The sequence below is a fragment of the Hirundo rustica genome, chromosome Z (assembly GCF_015227805.2).
Source record: "Hirundo rustica isolate bHirRus1 chromosome Z, bHirRus1.pri.v3, whole genome shotgun sequence".
Classification (NCBI taxonomy): domain Eukaryota; kingdom Metazoa; phylum Chordata; class Aves; order Passeriformes; family Hirundinidae; genus Hirundo; species Hirundo rustica.
The window spans coordinates 38,751,091-38,773,455 of NC_053488.1; the positions used below are offsets into that span (position 1 = coordinate 38,751,091).

General features: G+C 36.0%; 1 protein-coding gene across 6 annotated transcripts in view; it reads left to right on the forward strand.

The window, feature by feature from the left end:
• The window catches only part of NTRK2 (neurotrophic receptor tyrosine kinase 2), a 200,087-nt gene that overhangs the window by 75,673 nt on the left and 102,049 nt on the right, over nucleotides 1–22,365 (forward strand). For 2 of the 6 annotated variants that reach the window (XM_040089252.2, XM_058423985.1), the window contains exon 12: nucleotides 2,343–2,414. The exons of 1 other annotated variant lie outside the window; for it this stretch is intronic. In XM_040089252.2, the coding sequence (XP_039945186.1) occupies nucleotides 2,343–2,414 (72 nt within the window). Of the gene's footprint in view, nucleotides 1–2,342; nucleotides 2,415–11,964; nucleotides 12,034–12,912; nucleotides 17,000–22,365 lie in introns of those variants that run through there. 3 more of the 6 variants (XM_040089248.2, XM_040089250.2, XM_040089251.2) reach the window with 3 other exon arrangements.

Here is a 22,365-nt window from a genome sequence, read left to right on the forward strand (position 1 = left end):
ACTACAAGGGTGCTGCTTTTGTGAACAGCGTCATGTCAGGCATGAAAGGGGCTTTGCCCTGCCATCCTATCCCCAGTAATACTGTGGTTGCGTTATGGACAGGAAAACTGTAAAGCAGTGTTATACATCAATTATTTGATTTTGCGAAATTTATGAAATAGAGTTGTCTTTGGGAAAATTTTCTGCTTTTGCAAGGGAAAGGTCATTTCCATTGCATGGGCAATGATACTTGTTAATAGTAGTTTGGTAGTTTGTTTTCCAGAGCTGCATGTGAAATATATCTTTTTAAAAATATTAATATGGTCTTAGTATGGCTTTTTTCTAGATTTTAGGTACTTTTTTCCCCCCTTTATTTAGAAATAAGATCAGTGTAGGCTAAGTAAACATATTACATGGTCATTAACTAACCTCACTTCCTGAAGTTATATTGTAAATCCTAAGGGGAATACCAGATTCAGTATTTTAATTGCAGCAAAGGAAACAATGATCCTTTAATGGCAGTGGAAATATTTGTCCCTGTAAAATATATTTCCTGTTTTGAGAAATATCAGAAAGAGTCAGAAATACAGAAAAATATTTTAATAACTTTTGTTTAGAATCCTGTTACTCTCTCAGCCAAGCATTTTCCTTTGGAATAAGCTGCCAAAATAGAGGTTTGATGCTTTGTCAAGGAGCAAGCAAGGCTGTGTATCCTTCCTTAAATGCTTCAGTTTTCATGAAGATGTCATACTACTTTACAGTGTCTGCTTTTTGAAAATTACATTCTGTGACTATAAAATTATATTTAAGATCTGTTAACTTGAGTTGAATGAGCTGAATGTGTTTGCAGGAGCTGAAAAGTTTGGTCTAGTATAATTTTTGTGTTGGCTGAAAAATAATAAATAACAGTTTGTCCATTATTTCTTCCTTCTCCTGCCTTTTAGGAAGATATGGAAAAGATAAAGCTCTAAACTCATGGCAGAGTCCAGAGTTACCATAATAATTCCAGGAGCAAGCTTCTGGAGGTCAGCTTTATTAAAGAATGTTATGAAATTATTCACACTTGTTGAACATGATGGATCCAAATTTGCTGTTGGTCATAATTCCCAATCAGTCAAAGAATGTCCACTCATCCTACTGACATAATATTTAATATGGCCTAAATAAATTCTTTGTATATTCTATTGTTTTTATGGTGTTCATAAAATGCTAGTAATAGAAAATCTGTTTCTATTGCTGGGTTTTTAGGCTTTTTAATGTTAATGTAGTTTCCAAGGAAAAAGCTCTTCAGTGACTCATATGAAATATGTTGGAGGGCGTTTGTATGTTCATATATATATAAAAATGCAGTTACACAAATTTTCAAGTGGTATAATTTAAATAGATTATTTAAATTGAGCCTTGCCATTTGGCTGGGATTTGCTTTTATATATTTCTTATTTTCAGATGTTTGTCCCTACATTGAATTCATAACCTATGTCTAGGTCTGCTGGCTATAAATCTGCTGCCTTGTCATGTGAAGTTAATCTTTCTTCGTGCTGCAAAGAATACTCAGCACTGAATTTGCAAATCTTTGGTCCATGTTTATGTGATGCCACATGCTGTGGTACCCTGGAGTAGAACAGAAGGAGATGTGGACACCTGTTGCTTAGCTACATGGGTACCTCCTGCCTTCAGCAAGGAAACACCAGGGTCTCTGGCACAACAGCGGGAAACTTGCAGAAGCTTTAGGCAACACAAGCTGGTTATACATTACTTTTAGTACCGGGAGTGAGGAGCAGGGCCAGGTGCTGAACAAGCTGTTTTGATGTTAAGTAGTGATGGGTTTGCCTCCGTGTGATACCCAACAAAAGCAAAAGTCCTGCACAAAACTTATAAGCACCAATTAAAAAAAATGCTGTATGCAGTATGACAAAACATTGACTCTGACTTTTGTGCAGGCTATTAGTACACCAAGTTTGTCTTTGCAGGCCAAGAATATACACCAAGAAGAATTTGGCCAGTGACCGAAGAATATCTACTTGAAGCTTATCATAAAGCATGATATTGCAATTTTAAATAAATATTTTTAAGTGATGCCCATTTCTATAGCTTTAAAAGACACGTGCAAGTTACGTCTTGTAGAATCTAGTCCAAAAAAATACCAATAATGACAGTCTTTCTCATGTTATAGATGATTATGTGTGAAAAATGTGTAATGAGAACAATCTAAAAATATCACAATGGATATTTTCTCTTCTGCAGTGTAGAATGAAAAGTAAAGCAATTGATGAAGAAATATAAATTTCAAAAAGAGTAGCATTGGCAATTGCAACCCAAACCCTTGACATTAATTGCATTAATGGTAATGCATTCCATTCCAGTTCATGGTGAAGTAAAAGGAGTTGGTCTGGTAGATCAAATATGGCTTTCATTGCAAGACTGCGACAATGAAGGTGAGATAACAAAGACTATTCAGACTAACCTGTAAAGAATGTCGTTATTAAATATACCTGATGAATTTTTTATTCTTAGAACAGATGTCACTATAAAACACTACCTATGTTCCAGTTATTTTTTCAGGATGTATGTATCCTATTATGTAAATTTGCATATACATGAATACATACATTTTTGGTAGAAAAAATATACATGCAGTCATAATTGTGAATAATTAATGGTGCATATTACATTCCGTTATGAATCTGGGAAATTAATGCTAGTGCTTTGAACAGAACTTGAAAGGGTTTTTTTTCTATTGAAATATTTGAAAAATTGGAATGGTCTAGATAATCGTGTGAAAGCGTAAGTTGCTGTCCTGCTTTGCTCATTACAAATACATTGTGAAGCAACTGTTACGAATCCATTGGTGTAAGCAAACCTAGCAGTGTATCCAGGGAGATGTCAAATATCTTACGTTTCAACTTAGGCTTGTGTGTGGTTTGAGTGGGTTTTTTTTAAAGTTTTTTAACATTTTTTCAATCAACAACTTATTTTCCAGTCCAGGCAAGAGTAAAATCACAAAACTCTCAAGTACCTTTAATGTGTTTTTCAGACAGAATGTCAAAAACTGCTTTGTGTTCTAGCAATAGTAATTCATGGCAACATGCCTAAATAATTACCATTGGTCAAATGCCAGACTTCTGGGCCCTACACTAACAAATACTGGTACAATTATTTTGAAAGGTATAAATTCAGTTGCAATAATAGCATGCTGGCTCACATAACTAGCTTCCAATTAACTTCACATAATCAGAAATAACTTAGTTTCATCTTATCTCTCAAGTGGTCTCTCGGGATAGTAGTCACAGTGTGTGGTTTGCATATACTGTATAAGCTGACTTGATTCTGCACAGCAGTCTTTGGGGTTACCAGTATGCCATCAAAGCCAGTGGGACTAGGGTATGTTCTCTGGCCCATAGGGATAGGTATTGATTCTGTCCACAGGTTTAAAACTCACTTCTCCCTCATTCCTCAAGTAGGATGGTCCCATACGTGCTCTCCTTTGAAACATACTGGAACATTTTCTAGGAGAGTGCTGTTTGTCTTAGGCCAAAATAGTAACTTACTTTAATATAGATTAAGTAATTGTGGATAAAAAGAGAAAATACACCCCAACATATTTTTATTTACTGGCAAATATGTGCCCTGAACCCCTTTGTCTTTGAAGTCTTTACCTTAGCACATGGAAGCAAGTAATCTTGCACATACCATTTACACCAGAGAGTTTTTGGCATGTTAACTACTTGTTTGGATCTTCTTTTGTGTATGTTCCACATCTTCTTGTGTGTCTGAATTCACATTAGTCAGGTATGGAGGGGTCATTCAAGCTATAGTTTGCAGTAGTCTTCCTCCATGTAGGTCTTGAGTTTATTTTCTGGGAGGAGGCTGGGGAGATGGGATGAGATGGGAACCCTATCTTACGAAAGGAAGGCAGATGTTATCACTGTTGCTGGTTCTTTGTGCAGTGGCTATAGCAGAAGTGGAGAGAATCACCTTGGCCAACACTGACAGCATCATGGCCAAAGCATTGCCAGGTTCCATGGACTCCTGACCTGCAGCTGTTGCAGGCTGGAACCTGTTTAGTTTCTGGAGCCCAAAAGCATGCATTCTGTTTGCCTGAACAAAGAAGAGTCAGGTGTATTGGTATAGCTACTTATTGATTGAAAAGTCAATTTGACTGTGAAGACTGAGGACTCTGCTTTTCTTAAATGGTGCCTTTAGGGGAATTATCACCAAGGAAAGCATCAGTCTCTCTTCTTTCACATGGAATATTGTTTATTTCAAATGCATTTCAAGCATTTTGTTAGCCTTAATAGATTTACAAGAGTATTCTTTGTGTAGAAAGAGGGAAATTCAGAAGGCTCATCTCAGCAATGCTACAGTAATAACTGAACAATAGAAATACTCCTTTCCTGGTTCTGTCTCTACAAAATTATATGACAGTAATATGTTGGAGAGTGGTTTTACTTGACATGGTAACAGGACAGGAGTTTATTTCACTTGCATGGAAAGGGAAGGGGTATTTCTATTCTTGTTTAAGTGCCTTGAAAATTTATGTTCATAGTGTGCCAGTGGTAGCAGACAAATAGTGTTCAGACAGAAATTCAAGTTCATATAACATATGGCATCCTGTGAGGCAGATGTGGATGAAAACCCATATAATCTACTTGCAGGAATAGAGTTTCTAATAAGAGAACAGCCTTAGTCACTGATTTGCTAACAGCCTGCTCTGGCAGCTATGTCAGTTACGCATGGTATCTGTTGCAGAGTCATGTCTCATTTATTTGATGTTAACTAAATTTAAAATTACACAGTATCACTTAGTAACATTGTTTACATTTACTATGAAGTGCCTGGGTCTACAGGTGGGGCATTTTGGCTATAATATAGGTGTAATTAGCACATTAAATGTATGTGGTTTGTTGCATCAAAAGGGTGCTGTAAGTGGTAGCACTCATAAATATGAAGAGTGGAAGCTTCCCTTTTTCCCAAGACCACTTTTCTTCTCCTTTCCTTGGTGTATTCTGTGAAAAGTGCTCCTTTGAATGGAGATCCATTTTGTGTCCATGTAAAACTGAGAACAGAGTAAAGCAAACCAAGGCTGGACTGGAGTAAGCACACATTGTTTTCACAATGGCTCCAAGTAGCTGTGAGATTCAGAAGATTCAAATTGCTTCATTTAGTACTATTTTGTGCAGTATTTTTCCTTTTCAATATTCTCCATTTTCTGCACTGGGAAGGGGTTCCAACATACTGTAATATCTAAGGAGAAAGAGAAGGTCATGAAGCCTTGAAACAGGTCCAGGACGTGAATGCATGTTCTTCAAACTGCTTACAAATGTATGCAAAACTTAGAGGTGAATTTTCAGGAATGTAAAACCAGGCCACAAGGTTCATGAGGAAACATCCAGTGCTTCATCCTTCACCTCCCTCAAAGGCCACATGTTACTGCAGAGGAGGACTACTTTAGTTGAGGTCAAGTGGATGGCAACTCAAAGGTTGTCTCTTTCCCATCCTGTGATGTTGGATTTGTGGTAAGAGGTAACTAGCAGCATTTTTTCAGTTTGTGTTTTTTCCTGGTGAAAACCACTGGTGACTGGTCACCAAATGAATGTAACTCCATTCACCAGCACTCTCTGGGTCCGACTATCCACATGGTTTTTAATCCTGAGAACACTGCACTCATTCAAGCCGTGGGCAGCTGGAGAGGAGAGAGCACTCCAGGAGAGTGCTGTGGGAAATGCTTTTAAAGGCTTGACTAAAGAACAGGCAGGCAACATCCATAGCCCTTCCCTCATCTGCTAAGTGCATTGCCTTGTCATAGACATAGACCAGGTTTGTCAATCAGAACCAACATCTCCTAAACACATGCCTGATTACCTACAGGACCTACATCTTAAGTTTTCTGTCAAGAGAGAATTTGTGGGTTGAAATAATTGAGCCAAGATTGTATCAAAATGGGGCAGTGATACCTGGTCCTGAACCTAAAAGTCTGCCAAAATTGGAGGGAGAAGAGATGCACAGAAGTGATGTAGTTTTTCTTCATGGAGCATAACATTATTGGGACTATCTAAAAACTGGGTTTTGGTTGTTTGCTGTCAATCCATTATCTTCATCATTGACCATGCACAGATGAGGTTTTTTTAAGGAAGACTGTTAATTGCCAGGTAGAAGTACTTGATTAGTACTGAGTGTAAAGGAAGGTAGTTGAAATTAATGAAGTAATGCCCACAGTCATTTTACTAGAGGCACTGAGTGATTATGAGATGCATCTTTTAAGAAGCATTCAGATTTCACAGACACAAGGTAAAATATCATAGCAAGGAAGCTGGAGAGTTGCTTAATAACAGCTGTGAGGATGGTAATTGATCAAAGGTATTAATGTTGTTGTAAGGGAACAGTAAGCAAAATAATCCCATTACAAATGAATATATGCGATGTAGTTCCATAACTCGTACTGTAACAAGCAATGTTATTTCCCTGATTCATATATAAAAACTCTTTTTCCAGGTCTTATTGAAAGGTCCTATATTGCAAATATGGAATATTTGGAATTACTCAAGCTAACTGGATGGTAGAGTTATCTTAAGTATATGAGTGGAGACAGAATGGTTTCAAAATTGACAGTGATCCTCTTTTTCAAAGGGATCAAGACATAATCATGCTGTGTCCTTCAAGTGCTCTTATCTTTTTTCTTGTGGCTGTAAACTGATGCTTGTCAAAAGTGTAGTTATGTGCATTTCTATATTTTACAGGCATACCAATGAGTCCATTTAAACACAAATTCCAGGGATGTCATAGGGCCTAACAGCTTTGACTTTTCTAGTACTTTCAGGATGCTTTGAGAAAGCATCCCTTGATTTATTGATTGATCTCTCAGGCATACAGTGTTTCATGCAAATGAAGTGTAAAATAACCCACAGATATCCATGTTTTAAAATGTGCATGCAAATAGTAATGCTACACTCTTTCCTATGAACTGAGTTTCTACTAATGCACATTTCCTGTGGTTTTTTGGGGAGCTGCTGTTAATGTCAGGTTCTGTTTCAGTTTCTGAACAGTTGCTTATTCACACGCTCTCTTTTTTCTTTAATTGTCCCTGAGTTAGAAGCTCTGCAAAATATATGTACTGGCTGTCTCCGAGCAATGAAGGTTTCAGCTTCAGCTCTTAATGTCCTTGACTCTCACTAATCAAAACAACTACAGCATGAGCAGCAGTACTGTAAAAGGAAATTTCTGTTGGATATTGCACTGGAAATCATGAGGGTAATGACTCTCACTGAGAAACCTTCAGGAGTGCAGAGCACAAATGTTTTGTTTTCTGCTGCCTGCTTGGAAAATGAGCATGTCTTTCAATGCATCATACTGGGAAATAAAATCAGAAGTCCAGATCAAACTAAAGAAAATCAGATTAAGACATTAAATGGTCCTTGTTAGCAATGGTAGAGGACTGTTAACCCAAAATATTTTTGGTCTCTATATGTTGGGTAAAAAGGTCCAGTTTTACCATCTCTTAATTCTAACTTCTTTTACACTGAGAACAGCTTTATGAGGTTCTGTACTTAAATATGTATACTTCTGCTTGATCTCCATTCCCATTTCATGAGTAGATTAATGAAACAAACAATTAAATCGTTTGAGTACTGGCTGCAATACTGATGATGATGACTCCAATTTTATTATGCTTATTTGGAAATCTAATACAGGTGGAAGCATCCATAAAATTACAAGGCATGTATCCTTATCTGGGGAGCATAAAATTGGACATTAGAGGAAGAGACAGTGATAGTGGAAAAGAAATCTTTATAAGATACTGGATATTTTGAAGAAACTTTTTAGTTTTGGGTTACTGTGAATAGTCCTAAGCTTAATATGATTGTGTGTTGCCTTCCTCTTTTAAGTAATTGGAGCACATAAGAGGGTCAAAACTCTTTATCTTGATGTATAGCTTCATGGGTCAGACTATTTAGTCTCTTCTGGTCCTAGTTTTCCCATTTACAAGTAAATTTGGTTGCAGGAAAATTGGATCAGAAAATAGAGACTAATGTTGAATACAGATAGAGAATTTTCTGTGAATCCTCGTCCTCTAGTAAGTTGATTTGTTTGTCTTCTATACATGCTTTTATCCTTAGGTAAATAAGTAATATTTATGCTTGTCATTAGAGCTCTTAATTATATGGATTAAAAATTTGGTCTTAGTCCTTTATGAGGTAAAAAGAATTTTTAGATGAAAGGAAAAAATTGTCGTGAATGTTTATATTTTTGTGCTCTGAAACAAAAGGCAGTATTGAGCCTGGTGCATGTAAAATCTGCAAAATCCTAAGAAAATGTTTGTATTTCTTCAGAGGACTTTATCTTCTGCTGCTGTGTACCCATTGCTCTATAAGAAAAGACATTATTTTTCCTTGTGCAACAAAAATTCTGCAAAAGCTATCCAGGAGCCTCTTCTTGATTTCCAATAAAAATTAGGTGATGTTTCATCCTGATTTTGCCACAGCATTAACCAGCACTGCTCTTTGAAGCAATGTCTCAGATCCAAGAAGCCAATAAAACTAGGGATAAATTGTTTCATTTTCTTTCCTTCTTGAAATAAGAAACTGACAAATTTGATAAGACTGCTTTTTTAGGTAATACAACTGCATATTACTTTTGCCTTTCTCCCTTCCAGTCATCGGTTTAAACTTTCTGTGTATAGTTCACAGTTCATTCAAAAAGAATGAAGAGATACATGCCATGTATACTAAATTTACTCCACACTGGAAAAAGTAAAATGTACATTGATTTTGGATTCAAAATGCTTGGTTTGGATCAAGGCCACAAACAATATTCTGCCTATGCCTTATGCAAACCTTATGCAACATTAAAATAAACTTTATGCACTTGATGAAGAGAGAAGATGGAATGAGACTTAATATCATAAAAGGTTTCAGTTTTTCAGCACTTCTTTTGCTTGTACTTTCCCTTGAATGATTTAGTTTAGATACATGGCCTCCAAATTTATGCAACTCATATGTAGAGACATAATTGGCAAGTGGGATGTGAGTGTTTAAAACTTAGGTTTGTATTCAGTTAAGTCATCATTATGAGAAACTTTTATTTATTCTGACAGATTGTGGGTCAGGTTGGTAAATGACCAAGAATGTCTGACTTCAGACCTCAAGTTTATTGCAACTCATTGAAGTATAGTATTTCAAATCCTGTGGGAACAAGAAGGATCGTAGACAACCAACATTTAGCATCTTGTTTTGTGAAAAAAGTTCAGAACATGACCATTGTGTAACATTTTCCTTCCTTAATGACTTAGGTGATGGCGTGTAGGGACTGTAACCAGTGAGAAGTGTGATTGAGATTGTTGGGACAGGTAGAAATTTAGTCCATGAGTGTGTGACTATCCCAAGAACAGTGATTTTCCCAAATATGGCAATTAGATGTTATGATGCCATTGGCTGCCCAGTATTTTGGTGTGTGCTGGTTGAAGATGGGAAAAAAATTGGCTTCTTTACATTTAAAAGTGATCATGTTTAAAGGTTCTTATTTCAAAATCAGTACAGTAGGTATAAAGGTAGGGAGTTTGCTATTATATTTTCCTTTCATGCTTTTCTCTCTAATGAATGGAAAAGCTAGTAACAGTTAGTTGGTGACATTTTATCCAGCTCCCAATCAGAGTAAACTCTCAGAACAGTACAGATCATCCAGTATCTGAGATACAGATCTGCAAAGCTCAGGAGATAGTCAACCATGGTACTTCTAGAAAGTAGGATTAAAAAGAAGTCCTTACTGGTGGCTCAACCGGATCTTTATTAATAATATAATTCAAACTACTCTTTCTATTAAGCAGTTAGGCTTAGATTTTATGTTCCCAAAAATAGTGTACTCCAGATTCTTTATGATGTTTGTTTGAAGACTAATAATATAGTGCTGATTTCAAAGCTTTTTGAATGAAGAGTTGCTATTGGAAATAAAGTTATCACCTGGTTACATTTTAAACTACTTATTATTTTTTTTTACTGTCTTGGACAAATTTGCATTTCAGAGAGACAGATACATAATGTTCCTTTAGAGGATGAATGAAGTTTTGTCATTCCTTGTACAAGGAAGGTGAATAGTTTTTTCTGTCTTCCACTTTCATTTTGACATTTTTTTTATTTTTATTCTTTAGTCTACTTTGCTCTGCAAGGCTGAGTGGCAGCTTATATAACAGCAGTGTACTTTTAAAACTAATATTAAACTAAGAATCCAGTGCCTCAGCAGCAACTCAAGCCAAAATCTAGCTTTGCCTCAACCTGCCTAACTGACTCCATTTGAACTCTGAGAAGCCAAATGGGAAGCTGGCAGTTAGGACACAAGAAATCATCTTCTACATATCTACCACCTATAATATTTTGCCTTTGTTAGGTCAATGTCTCCAAATAGTTAGAGATCTAATGTACAAATGGAGTTCTGTTTTTTAAAGCACTTCTGTTCAGTTTCGGCATCTTTATATTTGTCCTGTTTCCTTGCTCCATTGCCCCACTCTGTCTCACTCCCCACAATTACTTTGTAGCCTATTTCTATATACTACACATGGTTTCTTTCCATGTTTTAGTGATTAAAGTTAATAGACTCTTGTCTTTTTTTTCACCTTTTTCTTTCTTTCATAATTTTCCTTTCTGTCTTTCTTTCTTTTGGACTCCTTTCTGTTAATTTTTTTTTTTCTTTAAAAGATGTTTTTATTGTGATTAATTTTTCTGCCTTCAATAGAACTTGCAGGATTCCTTTGTGGACTTCTTGACTCCTGTAGGCAGCTCAGTCATAGGTCTGAGGTTTCTCCCATAATGGTGCTTTAGATGCTACCATTGACTAAAAATAAACTGTTTACTAAAATAAACACAAATGCAACTAAGAATATAGAATAATAGAATCACTTCTGTTGAAAAATACCTTTAAAATCATCAAGTCCAATCATTAACCTAACTCTACCAAGCCCTCCACTGTACCATTTCCCTAAAGAACGCAGCAGCTTGCCTTCCTTGAAATAGTTGTGCCACCTTCCCCCTACCCCCGCAGTCATGACTTATCAGGTGGAGTTTGCAGCAATTCTGTTTTGTACCTGTGTTTTGCCTGTTTACTGTACATAAATATTAGTTAATTAGTTGACAACTTCTCAAATTAAAATTCAGAGGTGACTTAAAGCACGGCAATATGATTTCACTGTGACTGCAGCAGAGCAGGTAAGGAATAATCTAAAAGTCAAAAAGCCTTTCCCTTGCAATGATTTGCTCTGGTGTTAAAAGTGTAGTATAAATGTGTGTTTTTATGTAAATACATGTACCTGTCCTTTGTCTTAAGTTGTCAAGAACATACGCAATCTCCCATATTTAAGAAAGCAAGATTCCTGGAGAAGTCTGAATGACTTAGGAAATTCAAGAGGAAAGTAGCAACCATGCAGTAGACTATCCAAAACCCCAATGATATTTCTCTTTTTCTAACCTATAACTTCTAAACATCCTTCAGATAATTGCTTACTGTTCTAAAATTAAGTTCTCTTCAACTGATAATCTATTTTTGTCAGTGAACTAACAGATCCTTTTGGGGTTTTTTGACACCTCACATGAGACCTTAATAACTGTTTCAAAGAAAAGGCATTTGCCACACACTTTTGGAAATACGGGATTGCACAAAGGTAGCCAGTTCAGCTTCTGTACGTGTGATTACCTACTTCCAGGGTAGAAACAAACAAGAAAGAGCAATGTAAATGAATTAGTCATTGCTACTAACAGTGAAATTCAACTTTTCTTGAAACTGATAGTGTTCAATCCCATTCATTGAAAGCAAATCAAGATTTAGCTCTGAATTGTTTAGATTTCTGTGTAACATGAATAAGCTTTCAGTCTTCACAAACATTGAGAACTTATTAGAACAAGATTAAAAAGCCCACAAAACTAGACAGAAACTACTACTGAAGTTTACATTTGCTGACTAATAGTACAACTCTCACATGTGTTTTTTTTCAAATGTCATTAGAACAAGTAATGGTGGCTGTCAACAGTGATGTACATAATAACTCAACTGCATCAGATAACAACAGACTGGGTAAGGCAATGCTGTTCTAGGAAGTATTTGTGCCATAAAGTCAGCTAGTTGAATTCCACACAAGACCTTACGTAGCATTTAAAAAAAATTCTTAGCCTTATCCAGTCAGGTTAGCTTTGGGGGATAGGATTTTCCTTCATCTCAGAGTAGAACACATCCTGGGATTTTCAGGTATTTCAGTGTGCTATCATATTTAGTTGTTGATTTTTAAGTTTCTATTGATATTTAAATACAATTAATTTCAAGATAATTGACTAATATTTCCGCCAGCTCCACTTTTTTCTGCTATTACAGAGGCAGTTAATGCCATTAAGGGCAGCAGCCTGTTCAGAGCAGGCAAGAAAGTATGATGTGCACAGCACTAAGGTGTGAAATGAGAGTTACAGAGTGTGGTGGTGTGCTTAGAGTAAGTCTTGCGTAGTGGGGTACCCTTCATTTAGCTGGTGTGCCGAGCTAAAGACAGAGAACTTGATTGTGCACATTGGGCTGTTCATTGGGCTTGTGCCAAGGCTTATGGTGAACAGCCCAATGTGCACAATCAAGCACCTGGCCGAGGTCTTTCTAACCTGTACATAGTATAGTCCCTGGCTGGAGAATTCTAGACCTACTGCATTACAGCTCAATCTGAGTATGTTGATATGTTAAAGACAAATAGATAACATTTTTTATTTAACAAATAAAATATTTAGCCAAAAAATAGAGGTAATGCCATTTTCATAAATTCATGTACACTTTTTACATAACTTATGTTTACTTTAAATGCTTTTTATGTGTATATGTTTGAATGTCAAGTGTTAATTTGTGTTTGGTCTTTTGTATTGATTTTTTTTTTTTTTTTTTTTAAGCATGGTTTCTCACATTTTATTTTGTTTCTTTTAGGTTTTGTTTTATTTCATAAGATCCCACTGGATGGGTAAATGAAATAAGGAAAAGATGAGAGAGGGGCTGTTGAGCTTGTGGAATCTGTGTGCTGCACTGTAGGGAGTGGACAGTGTTCTTGCCCAGTGAAGTGCCGCCTCCCTTGGATTTCTGTTTTAAACATTGGTTATGTTTGGAGAACTATAGAAGTACATTCAAGTCAGTAGCTGTTTTTCCAAGAGCAGGGAAAAGCAAAGCCCTGAGGCAGCTAAAAAAACCTCAAGAAAGTCCAGAAATAAGCTACCACACTCTTCCCTATTTCCTTGCCTTCACTGTGTCTTCCAAAATGATATTGAAATGAAATTATATTGTTTCCTCTGTCAGTTTTTTTTCTGTTCAAACTTAACTGGAAAGATGTTTTTATAAATAATATTTATCAAAGGTGAACTGCAAAGCTGCTTTATTTTATTGAATTAATGCCTCTGCAAAATTTCTACAATACTTAGTTTGAGTGTGTGTGCAGGCTCACTGATTTCAGTGGGAATGCTCACATCCTTAAAGTTAAGTTCTTGTATGTTTGCAGGAGGTGATCTTAACTCCTGAAGCAGTAAGTTGCAGAGCTGGCCCTGCAAATCTTATTATGTATGTAGTTCCACTGACTTTACCAGGAAGATGGGGAGTCTAAGCTATATACAGAAAAGTGGCAATACTGTTTGGTGTGCTTGGGTATTGAACCAGTGCCATCACTTAGATATTCAGTTAAGTTGTGCTTATTCAAGATCGTCCCTAAGTTTGAATAAGCATACAAATCTGTAGTAGGCCAGAATGCTGATTCTGAGCAAAGAGCAAGAATAACAACAGTATGTGGCTGGTCCTTTAGATGTAGACTTAGAGGCTTGTTTAACTGTCCATATTTAACTGTGAAGTATGTTTCAGAACGTTCTTCACTATACTGCAGAGAAGAGTCTACTGTAACAAGTAAAGCTAAATGAAGGCATGAGCATATTTCAAGAGTAGGGCTGCATTTAGATATAGTACTAGAAATTAATTTTCATTCGATTTATGTATCAAATCCTGAGGGTCTACTTTGATCTTTTCAGTTTAGGGAATTGTTAGAAGCATAAAGTTTCAGTTTGTTTGTTTGTTTGTTTTTTTAACTGAGAGTTAATAGTGAAAGACTGAGGTAGATGCTTATTCTTTTTGTGTATTTTGGTTAAATTTTCAAGATATGATTTGAATTTAATTCCTTACAATTATGTTTAGTAAAAAAGAAGAGATGGTATTATTTTGTCCCTAATGTATTTGCTTTTCATTGTTACCTGTTTTTCATTTCAGACATTTCCACTCTTCTGTTGTAACACTATTGCCTTTTCTTTCACTGCAGATGCACTGTCCCTCCCTTTCTACAGTAGTCTTGATTTTTTCGTTCTATATTTACCTGCTTTTTGCCTTCTAAGACTTTTAATCCTTCAACTTTTTCCTTGTGGTTTTTTTGAGGCTCTTGCATCCAGTTTCTTTACTCCTGCTATGCTCAAGTTTCAGAAATATCCTTATTAGTCAAGAAACATGTCCCCATTTGCATTCTTCTAGGCCTATGTAGGGAAATACTTCCTTTCCCTTTCCCCTAGTTAGGGAAGGGGAGATGCAGTTGCTAAAAATCTGTCCCAAAGATGTATTCTCCTCCCCACATTAAAGAGGAGGACAGAGCTGGAAGTCTTCTGAGGACCTCGGAATCGTGTTGTCTTTGTTACCCTGCACATACTGTGGTGATCTGGAGAGGGATGGCAGCAATTAAGGATATCCATCATAGTTCCTGTTCGAAGTTAAATGTCATCAAGTGCTCTACTGTTCCTAAGAAAGACTATTAGGAATTCTGCCTTTTTCCTCTCTAAGTCTGTGTAGACATGGTCTTATTTTCCAGAGATCTTAACTTTCTCCTCTGCTTACTGATTCACTTTTAGCTTCCTTTTAATTATTTTCTTCTCAGACTTCTTGCTTATCCATGAGTCTGTCCTCCTGTTGAAATAATATCTGATGTCATAGAGCTGATTCTAAATCAGTACAAAATCGTCTAGCAGCAATATTTGAACTAAAGTCAGTGGACTTACATCAAATACATGTTGGATCATGAGCAGTGCTTGACCCAGTAGCCCAAATTCCAGTTTGAAGTTTTGCTGGGACAAAGTCAGCATATTTCAGTTATGTGTTCACAATTTATTGCCAAATTAATGAGGTGAGAATCTGAACCATTTTATTTTGGCAGAGAAAAAGCAAACTTGCAAAGCTGGAATTTGGCAGTTGATTTTTGAAATGCTTAATTTTAAAAGATATTTCTTTCTGATTAATAATATTTATATGCATAAATATGCACAGTTATTGATTGGGGATTTTACATATTTTTTTTATAATTTATTTTGTAGCACTTTGCAGTTCATCTTAATCAGATAGGGGTAGGCTTGACCTTCAAATGTTTCAGAATGTACTGACAGTATTTTGGATTTTATGTAATCATGGAGGTAACTTTAATAAACAACAACTGATCTATGCACCACTGAAATATATATATATATTTATATCTGTATTGTAGAATATCCTTCTTACATATTTTGTACTACATTATGTTAGACAGTACATTATTACTTGATGCAGGTATTCACAGAACATTATGGATTACAGCACGTGGTTTTTTACTAATAATGTCTTAGTACAGATGTTTAATGCTTGATGGAAAAAGACTACATGTGCCTAACATGGTTTCTTTTCAGCCTCTTAAAGCTAAGGGAGCTAAACTTTTAACATGGAAATTATGATACCCACTAGCTTCTGTCTTTCAGCCTGATTGTAAGTGACATTGCTTGTAACTATAGAGATTTTGATCTGCCCAAATGGTGTTGGTTTACAGAGGGCTCACTTAATTACAAATTCTTGACCTCCTTGAAATAAAGTGAGACTGAAACTAAAAATCATACAGGAACCGTTAACATGGTAAAAGTTGATGAACATCCAGGATTTGACATTAAAAAGCTTTTATATTGTTTTACTGAGCAATAAAAAAAGGCTATGAAATGTCTAAAGGCAGAGTTGCTATTTCTTTTCACTGTGCCACACATGAAACTAAAATAAAAGCACATTTCTAAGCTTCTGCTAGAAGCGGTTTATTTGAACTAGATTTTATTTTAGATAGACATTAAATATGCTCAGAGGCATGTTGAGATAAGCTGCTGAGCAGTTTGATGGGCAGATTAGTTGGGTTCCTGGAGAGGAAGCACTGCTGGGAGATTTTGGTGTGAGGCAAGTCATGTCATTCAGTCTGTTAAATAAACCCGTTTCTGTTGAATGTGGTAGAAGTTTGACCAGTGGGCAGGTCTATGTTGAAAAGAAGTGCATTGTTCCCAGGCAGAGGTCAGAGCTGTGCTTGCTGCAGCTGCCTGTCATGAAAAGTGAGGTGGGAGCAGTTGCAAATTGTCTGTTCCTGAAGAAAGCTGTCTAGAGACCATCTCTTTTTTTAATGGGAGTCCTGGAAGCCCACAGCCAGGCCAGACTGAGGCTGCTAAGGGACATTTTCATGGCAATATGCGTCTTGGGTATCCTAACCTGTGAAAGGCAGTCTTCATCCTTTCCACTGCCATTGTCTACCAGCTGGATCTCTCCCAGGCAGCAGTGAAGAAAAACATGGCTTTCAGTGGGAGAAAGATCAAGATCCTTAGGAACAGCAGACAGTGCCAAGAAAACCTGTGGACTGCTAGTTGAAAACAATTCTGCTTCAAATAGTTCTTGTGGTGATTGCTTTTCCTTTTTGACTATAGGCAGAAGCACTAAAAATCAATTTTTTTCCTAAGAAAGCCAATTCCTAAGTCTGCTTTTTCGAAAACTATAAAACAAATGGAATTTTGCCATATGAAAATGACCAGTACACTTCCAAGTGGCTCTTTAAACAGCAGCCTTCATACAAAGTTTGTCAATCACTTCACCCATGTTAAGTTGACAGTTGTTACCATGAAGACCATCAATTCATTTGCATCTATTTTAATGCTTAAAAACTTGCAAATTATTTGTAAAGTTGGAAACTATTATCCAACAGGAAAAAAAATTCATCGTTTCTGAGCTCTTTTTAATTCAGCCAATTAGTAATTATTAAAAATATTATAATTATTATTAATAATATTTTATTACTTGAAATAATTCAAAAGTTATTAGTGGACTGAGCAGCTAAGTATTTTGGTCATGTTTATTTCGAAAGAAAACTCCAAAAGCTTATGTAAAGGTTTTTAGTATTTTCTTCTTCTCCATCATTCTCTCTGGCTTCTTCCTTCCAATTTTTGGTGGTTCTGTTTTCTGTTCTTCAGAGAGCTCAGTGTCCTACTTTGTGAATTGTCATAAGCTCTATTCTTAGAGCACAAATGTGCAGGGTCTTGGAATATCCTTTGAAGGACTTTGCCATCATTATGTGATGGTGTAAAGTATTTCAGATTATAATGTAGGTCCATGTTGTGCAAGATTTTCATCATCTGATCTCCAAAGGGTTTGTGGGTGGTTGGAAGTATTGAGTATAAATGCAACATCATAGGGAGCACAGAGAATGCTGGTGCTGTGTGTTTCATGTGTCACAGCCCATGACACATTCGCTGTCCCACTTCCATAGGAATGTGTATCCCCAAACTTTTGAAGCTGGCTTCCATTTGCTCTGTTTTTCTTTTGTTCATAGAAATTAAATCTGTTCTGAAGATAGGAAATTATGCATTGATTGGAAATAGATGTAGCTGTTCAATTCCACAAGCATGTATGTGACTGAACTTGCAGAACATGGTATTGTCTTTTAATTGTACTCGAGATTAACTGGTTGACTTACTTTCATCAAAAAAGGCAGTAGATTGGAAGAGCCCACATTGGTGTGTGTATTGTTTTGGTATGGACATGCTATATCCTTATAATTTTAATAGCAACCTTCCATGACTAGCTGTATTTTTGCAGCTGCAAGGGGTGTGTTGGATAAGCACTGTGTCCTGGCCTGGAGCAGAGTTATAGTTAGTATAGAGCAAAGCTGCTTTCATTTTGAAGAGGGCCATTCCCCTGCAGTCTCTAGAGGCAGCAAGTCACAGCAGGGTTACTAAGCATATTACTTCTTAATATAGGAGGAAACTTGTTTCCTTGCATACATATTTTTCACTGTAACTTTGTTCCTCAGCTAGAATGACAAGAACAACCGTATAAAATTTCAGGGAACTATCTGATATTCAAACAAGTAAGGGATAAAGTCATGGTTTTCTTATGATAGCTTTGGTTTTCCTTTGATGTAAGCAGAGTAGGGCTCCCTTGCCAGGCATGATCACCAAACAGAAAAGAAATCCTGACTTTTTCCTGAGAGGTTTGTTGTTTTGTTTTGTTTTGTTTTCCGTTTTTTTAACACAGCTGTTTCATTGGTATTACCGACTTTATTAGTGTCTGAGCATAGTTCAGACACTGCGCAAGCCCAAGACGAGTTTTTAACAAATACACTTCAAATATCTTTCATTGCCATTCATAGCTGAGTCTTTTTTTTATATTTCAGGCACAGTTTAAAAGCAGGAAGAGTCATTCAGTTGATATCAAAGTATAGAACTTTAACATTCTTTCCTAAAATATTTTTTTCACACATGGAAAAAAAGTGATATTCTAAATTATAGCACAAAATTGCCTTCTACCATAGCATCATATCATGGAAGCCAAGCAGTAGGACAAGAGGCAATGGGCAGAAACTGATGCACAGCAAGTTCCACCTGAACACGAGGAATAACGTCTTTGCTGTGCAGGTGACCAAGCACTGGCACAAATTGCCAAGAAAGGTTTTGGAGTCTCCCTCACTGGAGATATTAAAGAACCCTCTGGACACGATCCTGTGCCATGCGCTCTGGGATGACCCTGCTCGAGCAGGGAGGTTGGACCAGAGGACCCCCTGTGGTCCCTTTCAACCTGACCCATTCTGTGATTCTGTGGTTTAAAAATCACTTGCTGTGATCCATCAGCAAGCTGTGAGTCTTTTCTCCCCCTCTTCCCTCTAATTCTTCCATGTTTCTTGTTTCATGTAAGTAGCAGACAAACACTGTTTTTATTCCGAAATGCTACCATAACTGCTTGGACAATCTATAAAAAATGTATTAGATGAACTTACTTTTAACAGACCAATAAAGTTCCATAATTTCATATCATTGTGTCTTTCACTACTTGTAAATTGATCACATCTTGTATTTCATTAATAATAGTGCAGGACGTTAAAAATATGTCAATCTTTGAGTTCCTCACCTGTTACCTGTTGTTATAAAAATGCTATTGTCATCTTTGTGTTCTGATAAAAAGTGAGATTCAATTCCTTAATTATATTTTTATAGCATCATTAATGGCTATTCTATTTATAAAGCACACCCTTCCCCAACTGTTTGCAGTAGTTTTATTTTCATTAAACTTAATGTAAATGTGTATATCTTTAGCATGTACATTCAATCAAATGTGTGTGCATTCAGGTCCACAATAACTACATGTTTAGCTACTGCTGTAAGACACAAAGTTTTATGTGTCAGGCCATACTTCATCTACTCAGAACTTAACACAAAAAAAAAAGTTGTTTGGTTAAATACCCATGTACTATGTGGTGATTTTCCAAACTATTTTGAGGAAACATCAGTGCTGTGACTTGAAGGTTATGTTTTACTTTGGGACTTCTGCTTGTTGGCTTGAACTATCTGAATTTCTTGACAGATTTAATGAAACAGAATACAAAAGAGTGTTGAAATGGTTGTATGACAGGTTATGTCCAAGTTATTTATTGGTTTTGCCTTTCACCAGGGCATATCATGTTTTCCCATTAATGCGATTGCTGTTTTTGGACTATAGCAGATCACATGTTCTTTTTCTTGCTTCTCAAGTGCATTGTCAAGTTTTTCTCCTCTGGGATCTTAACAGATTTCTGAGTATTGTACCCATAGGCAATTTTGAAATTTTCCAGCTATTTGAACAATTGTGGTGTTACGCAGTGTATTTTACACATATGCTTTTTTTATCATCATCCATGTAAAATATTCTTCTGGAATTAATTTGATGTATCCTTAGTGTCTAGAAGAAACAGCCTCAATATAAAGGTCAGTTCTTTTTCTAAGAGGAGTTTTCAATAAGAACTATTAGAGGTAAATTCTGATGTTGATTAAGCTGGTAGATACAATTATTTTGCAGAAGGTATTCAAACAGTATAAAATGTTAGATTCTCTAAAATGCCAAGTAGAAGAATATGCTGAGATTGTGATGTGTTTGATATTTTTTTGTCTTATAACAAGCTTGCCATTGAAAGACTGTAATAGAAGGTCAGTAGACCAAGAAGTTATTATCTAGGGAGAAGAATCAAAAAGGGAGCTGAGTAAAGGCAAAAGTGAAAATAGTGATTTACACTGCCTGGGAAATTAGAAAGTCAATAGTGTAAGAAACAAAAAAGTCTTAATATTCTTGATAATCCAGATTAATATAAAACTGCAAACAAAGGTTTATTTTTAATGAATGTGAATTGTAGCTTAAAAGTATTGTTGCAGAAGTCTTGATTTATTCTTTTAAATGAGAAGAAAAGAAAGCATGTGTTGGATTTGTATCTTGAGATATCATAATTCCCATCTCCTTTGATCATTAAAGTATCATAAATCATCATAAAATATATATTATCACTTCAAGAATAAAAAGTTAATTTCATAGGTTAGTTTATAATTCTGTTACTATTTCAAAACTAAAACAAATTCAAAGATCACTTCTCAGCTTGAGTAATTGAAGTTTCTTCCTGTATTATGTTAGTAATCAGGCTCTAAAGCAAAAATACTGAGCAATAATAAGCTCTTTATATATTTCAGTTTCATGAGAAGGCTGCAAAAAGTTACAAAATATTGTTTGATGATATTGTCCTTTAATTAAACTGAAAGAACTTTTGGCAATATGTTTTTACCTATTAAAAGGTAAAACACTGCAGTTTTCTAAAATAAGTTTGAGTAAAGAAATAGAAAGTCATTCTATGTATTTGAAAGGCAAATTAAAAAGTATTTGAAGTTCTTGCTCTGGTAATTTCAAAATTTAATTTAAAGACTGTTTGTTTTATTTATGCTTTTCTACTGTAGTTTTCAAATTCATACTTTATTCACATTATGCCATTTTCTGATGCTGTTACTGTGTCTTCAGTTGTTGTAGCAGATTTCAGATCTATTTCTTTAATAGATTGTGACTGTAATCAGTAAAATCCCAAATAGTTCTCATGACAAGATAGAATATGGATATGACAGTGCCTTTTATACGTGCATTTACTCTTGCCACTTAGAAGTGCTGTGCTATTTACATGTTCAGAAGGAGGAAAGTATCTTAACTTGCTGTTCTGGCCGCACCACCTTCCCAAGATAGCTGATGTGCAGAACAAAAATATGCAAGTGTGTTGGGAACCACACATCAATGATAGTGTGGCCTAGGGGAAGGAGGGATGCACCATCACAAACACCAATTGCAGTTCCTTAAAAACTCCTTATACCTCATATTGGATACTAGAAGTCAGAGAGCAGAAGCTGATGAAACTCCAGATGGGCAATTGGCTGTGAAGTCTTGATGACTAGTTTGTTCACTGAAGAGTCACCATGTTTTCTCCTTGAAGGGTTTTAGCAAAATTTCAGTGTCTACAGCATTGAAGTATGTGATGCCTTGGGAATGGATGCGTCATCACTGCCTCAGGGAGCAAGATCCAAGAAATCAGTTAGTTTTGTGTAAACCTTTGTCTGAAGGCTGGGTAAGGGTGGGTTTTTTTGTTTGTTTGTTTGTTGTTTTTTTTTTTTTTTCCCTCAACTTGAGCTGAGTATTTATGATGTATTTATTCCAGGAGACATACCAACATAGTTCCCACTGCCTAAATAATAATCTCCCTTTCTTTTTCTAAAGATACATGCTATGCAATCAATTTTAATGTTTCCTCGTGAGAGCTAACATTATGCTGAGGCCAGAGCTTATAAATTAGCTCACACTTTTCATCCCCAGATGTCTCAGAGAGAAGGTCAATAGGGCTAGCCATGTCAGAGATTCCTGGTACACTTTGTTCTATGTAATCATTGCATTGTCATAAAAAGATGCTTCATTTAGGTTAGATGTCTTAAAAATCGTAGGAAAAATCTGAAGACTCTATGCAGCTGTAGAGATTAACTCTTAGAATTAGAACAAAATGTGAAATCTTGATAAGTCTATGGTTTTTAGAAGAAAACATTTATGTAATCCTCCCACTTTCATTCACATTCAAAATTCTGTGTTTTGGTGTAAATATGAGACAGAAGTCAAAACTATGAAAGAATATCAATGTTGTCTTCCTCCTGGTAAGGCCTGCTCATTGACTTTTTCCATTAACGTCAGGGGATTAGATAATCTAGGAAGTCAGCTTCTCTCTTAGTTTTACGTTCTATGAACCAAAATTTTTTTTTTTTTTTTTTTTTTTTTTTG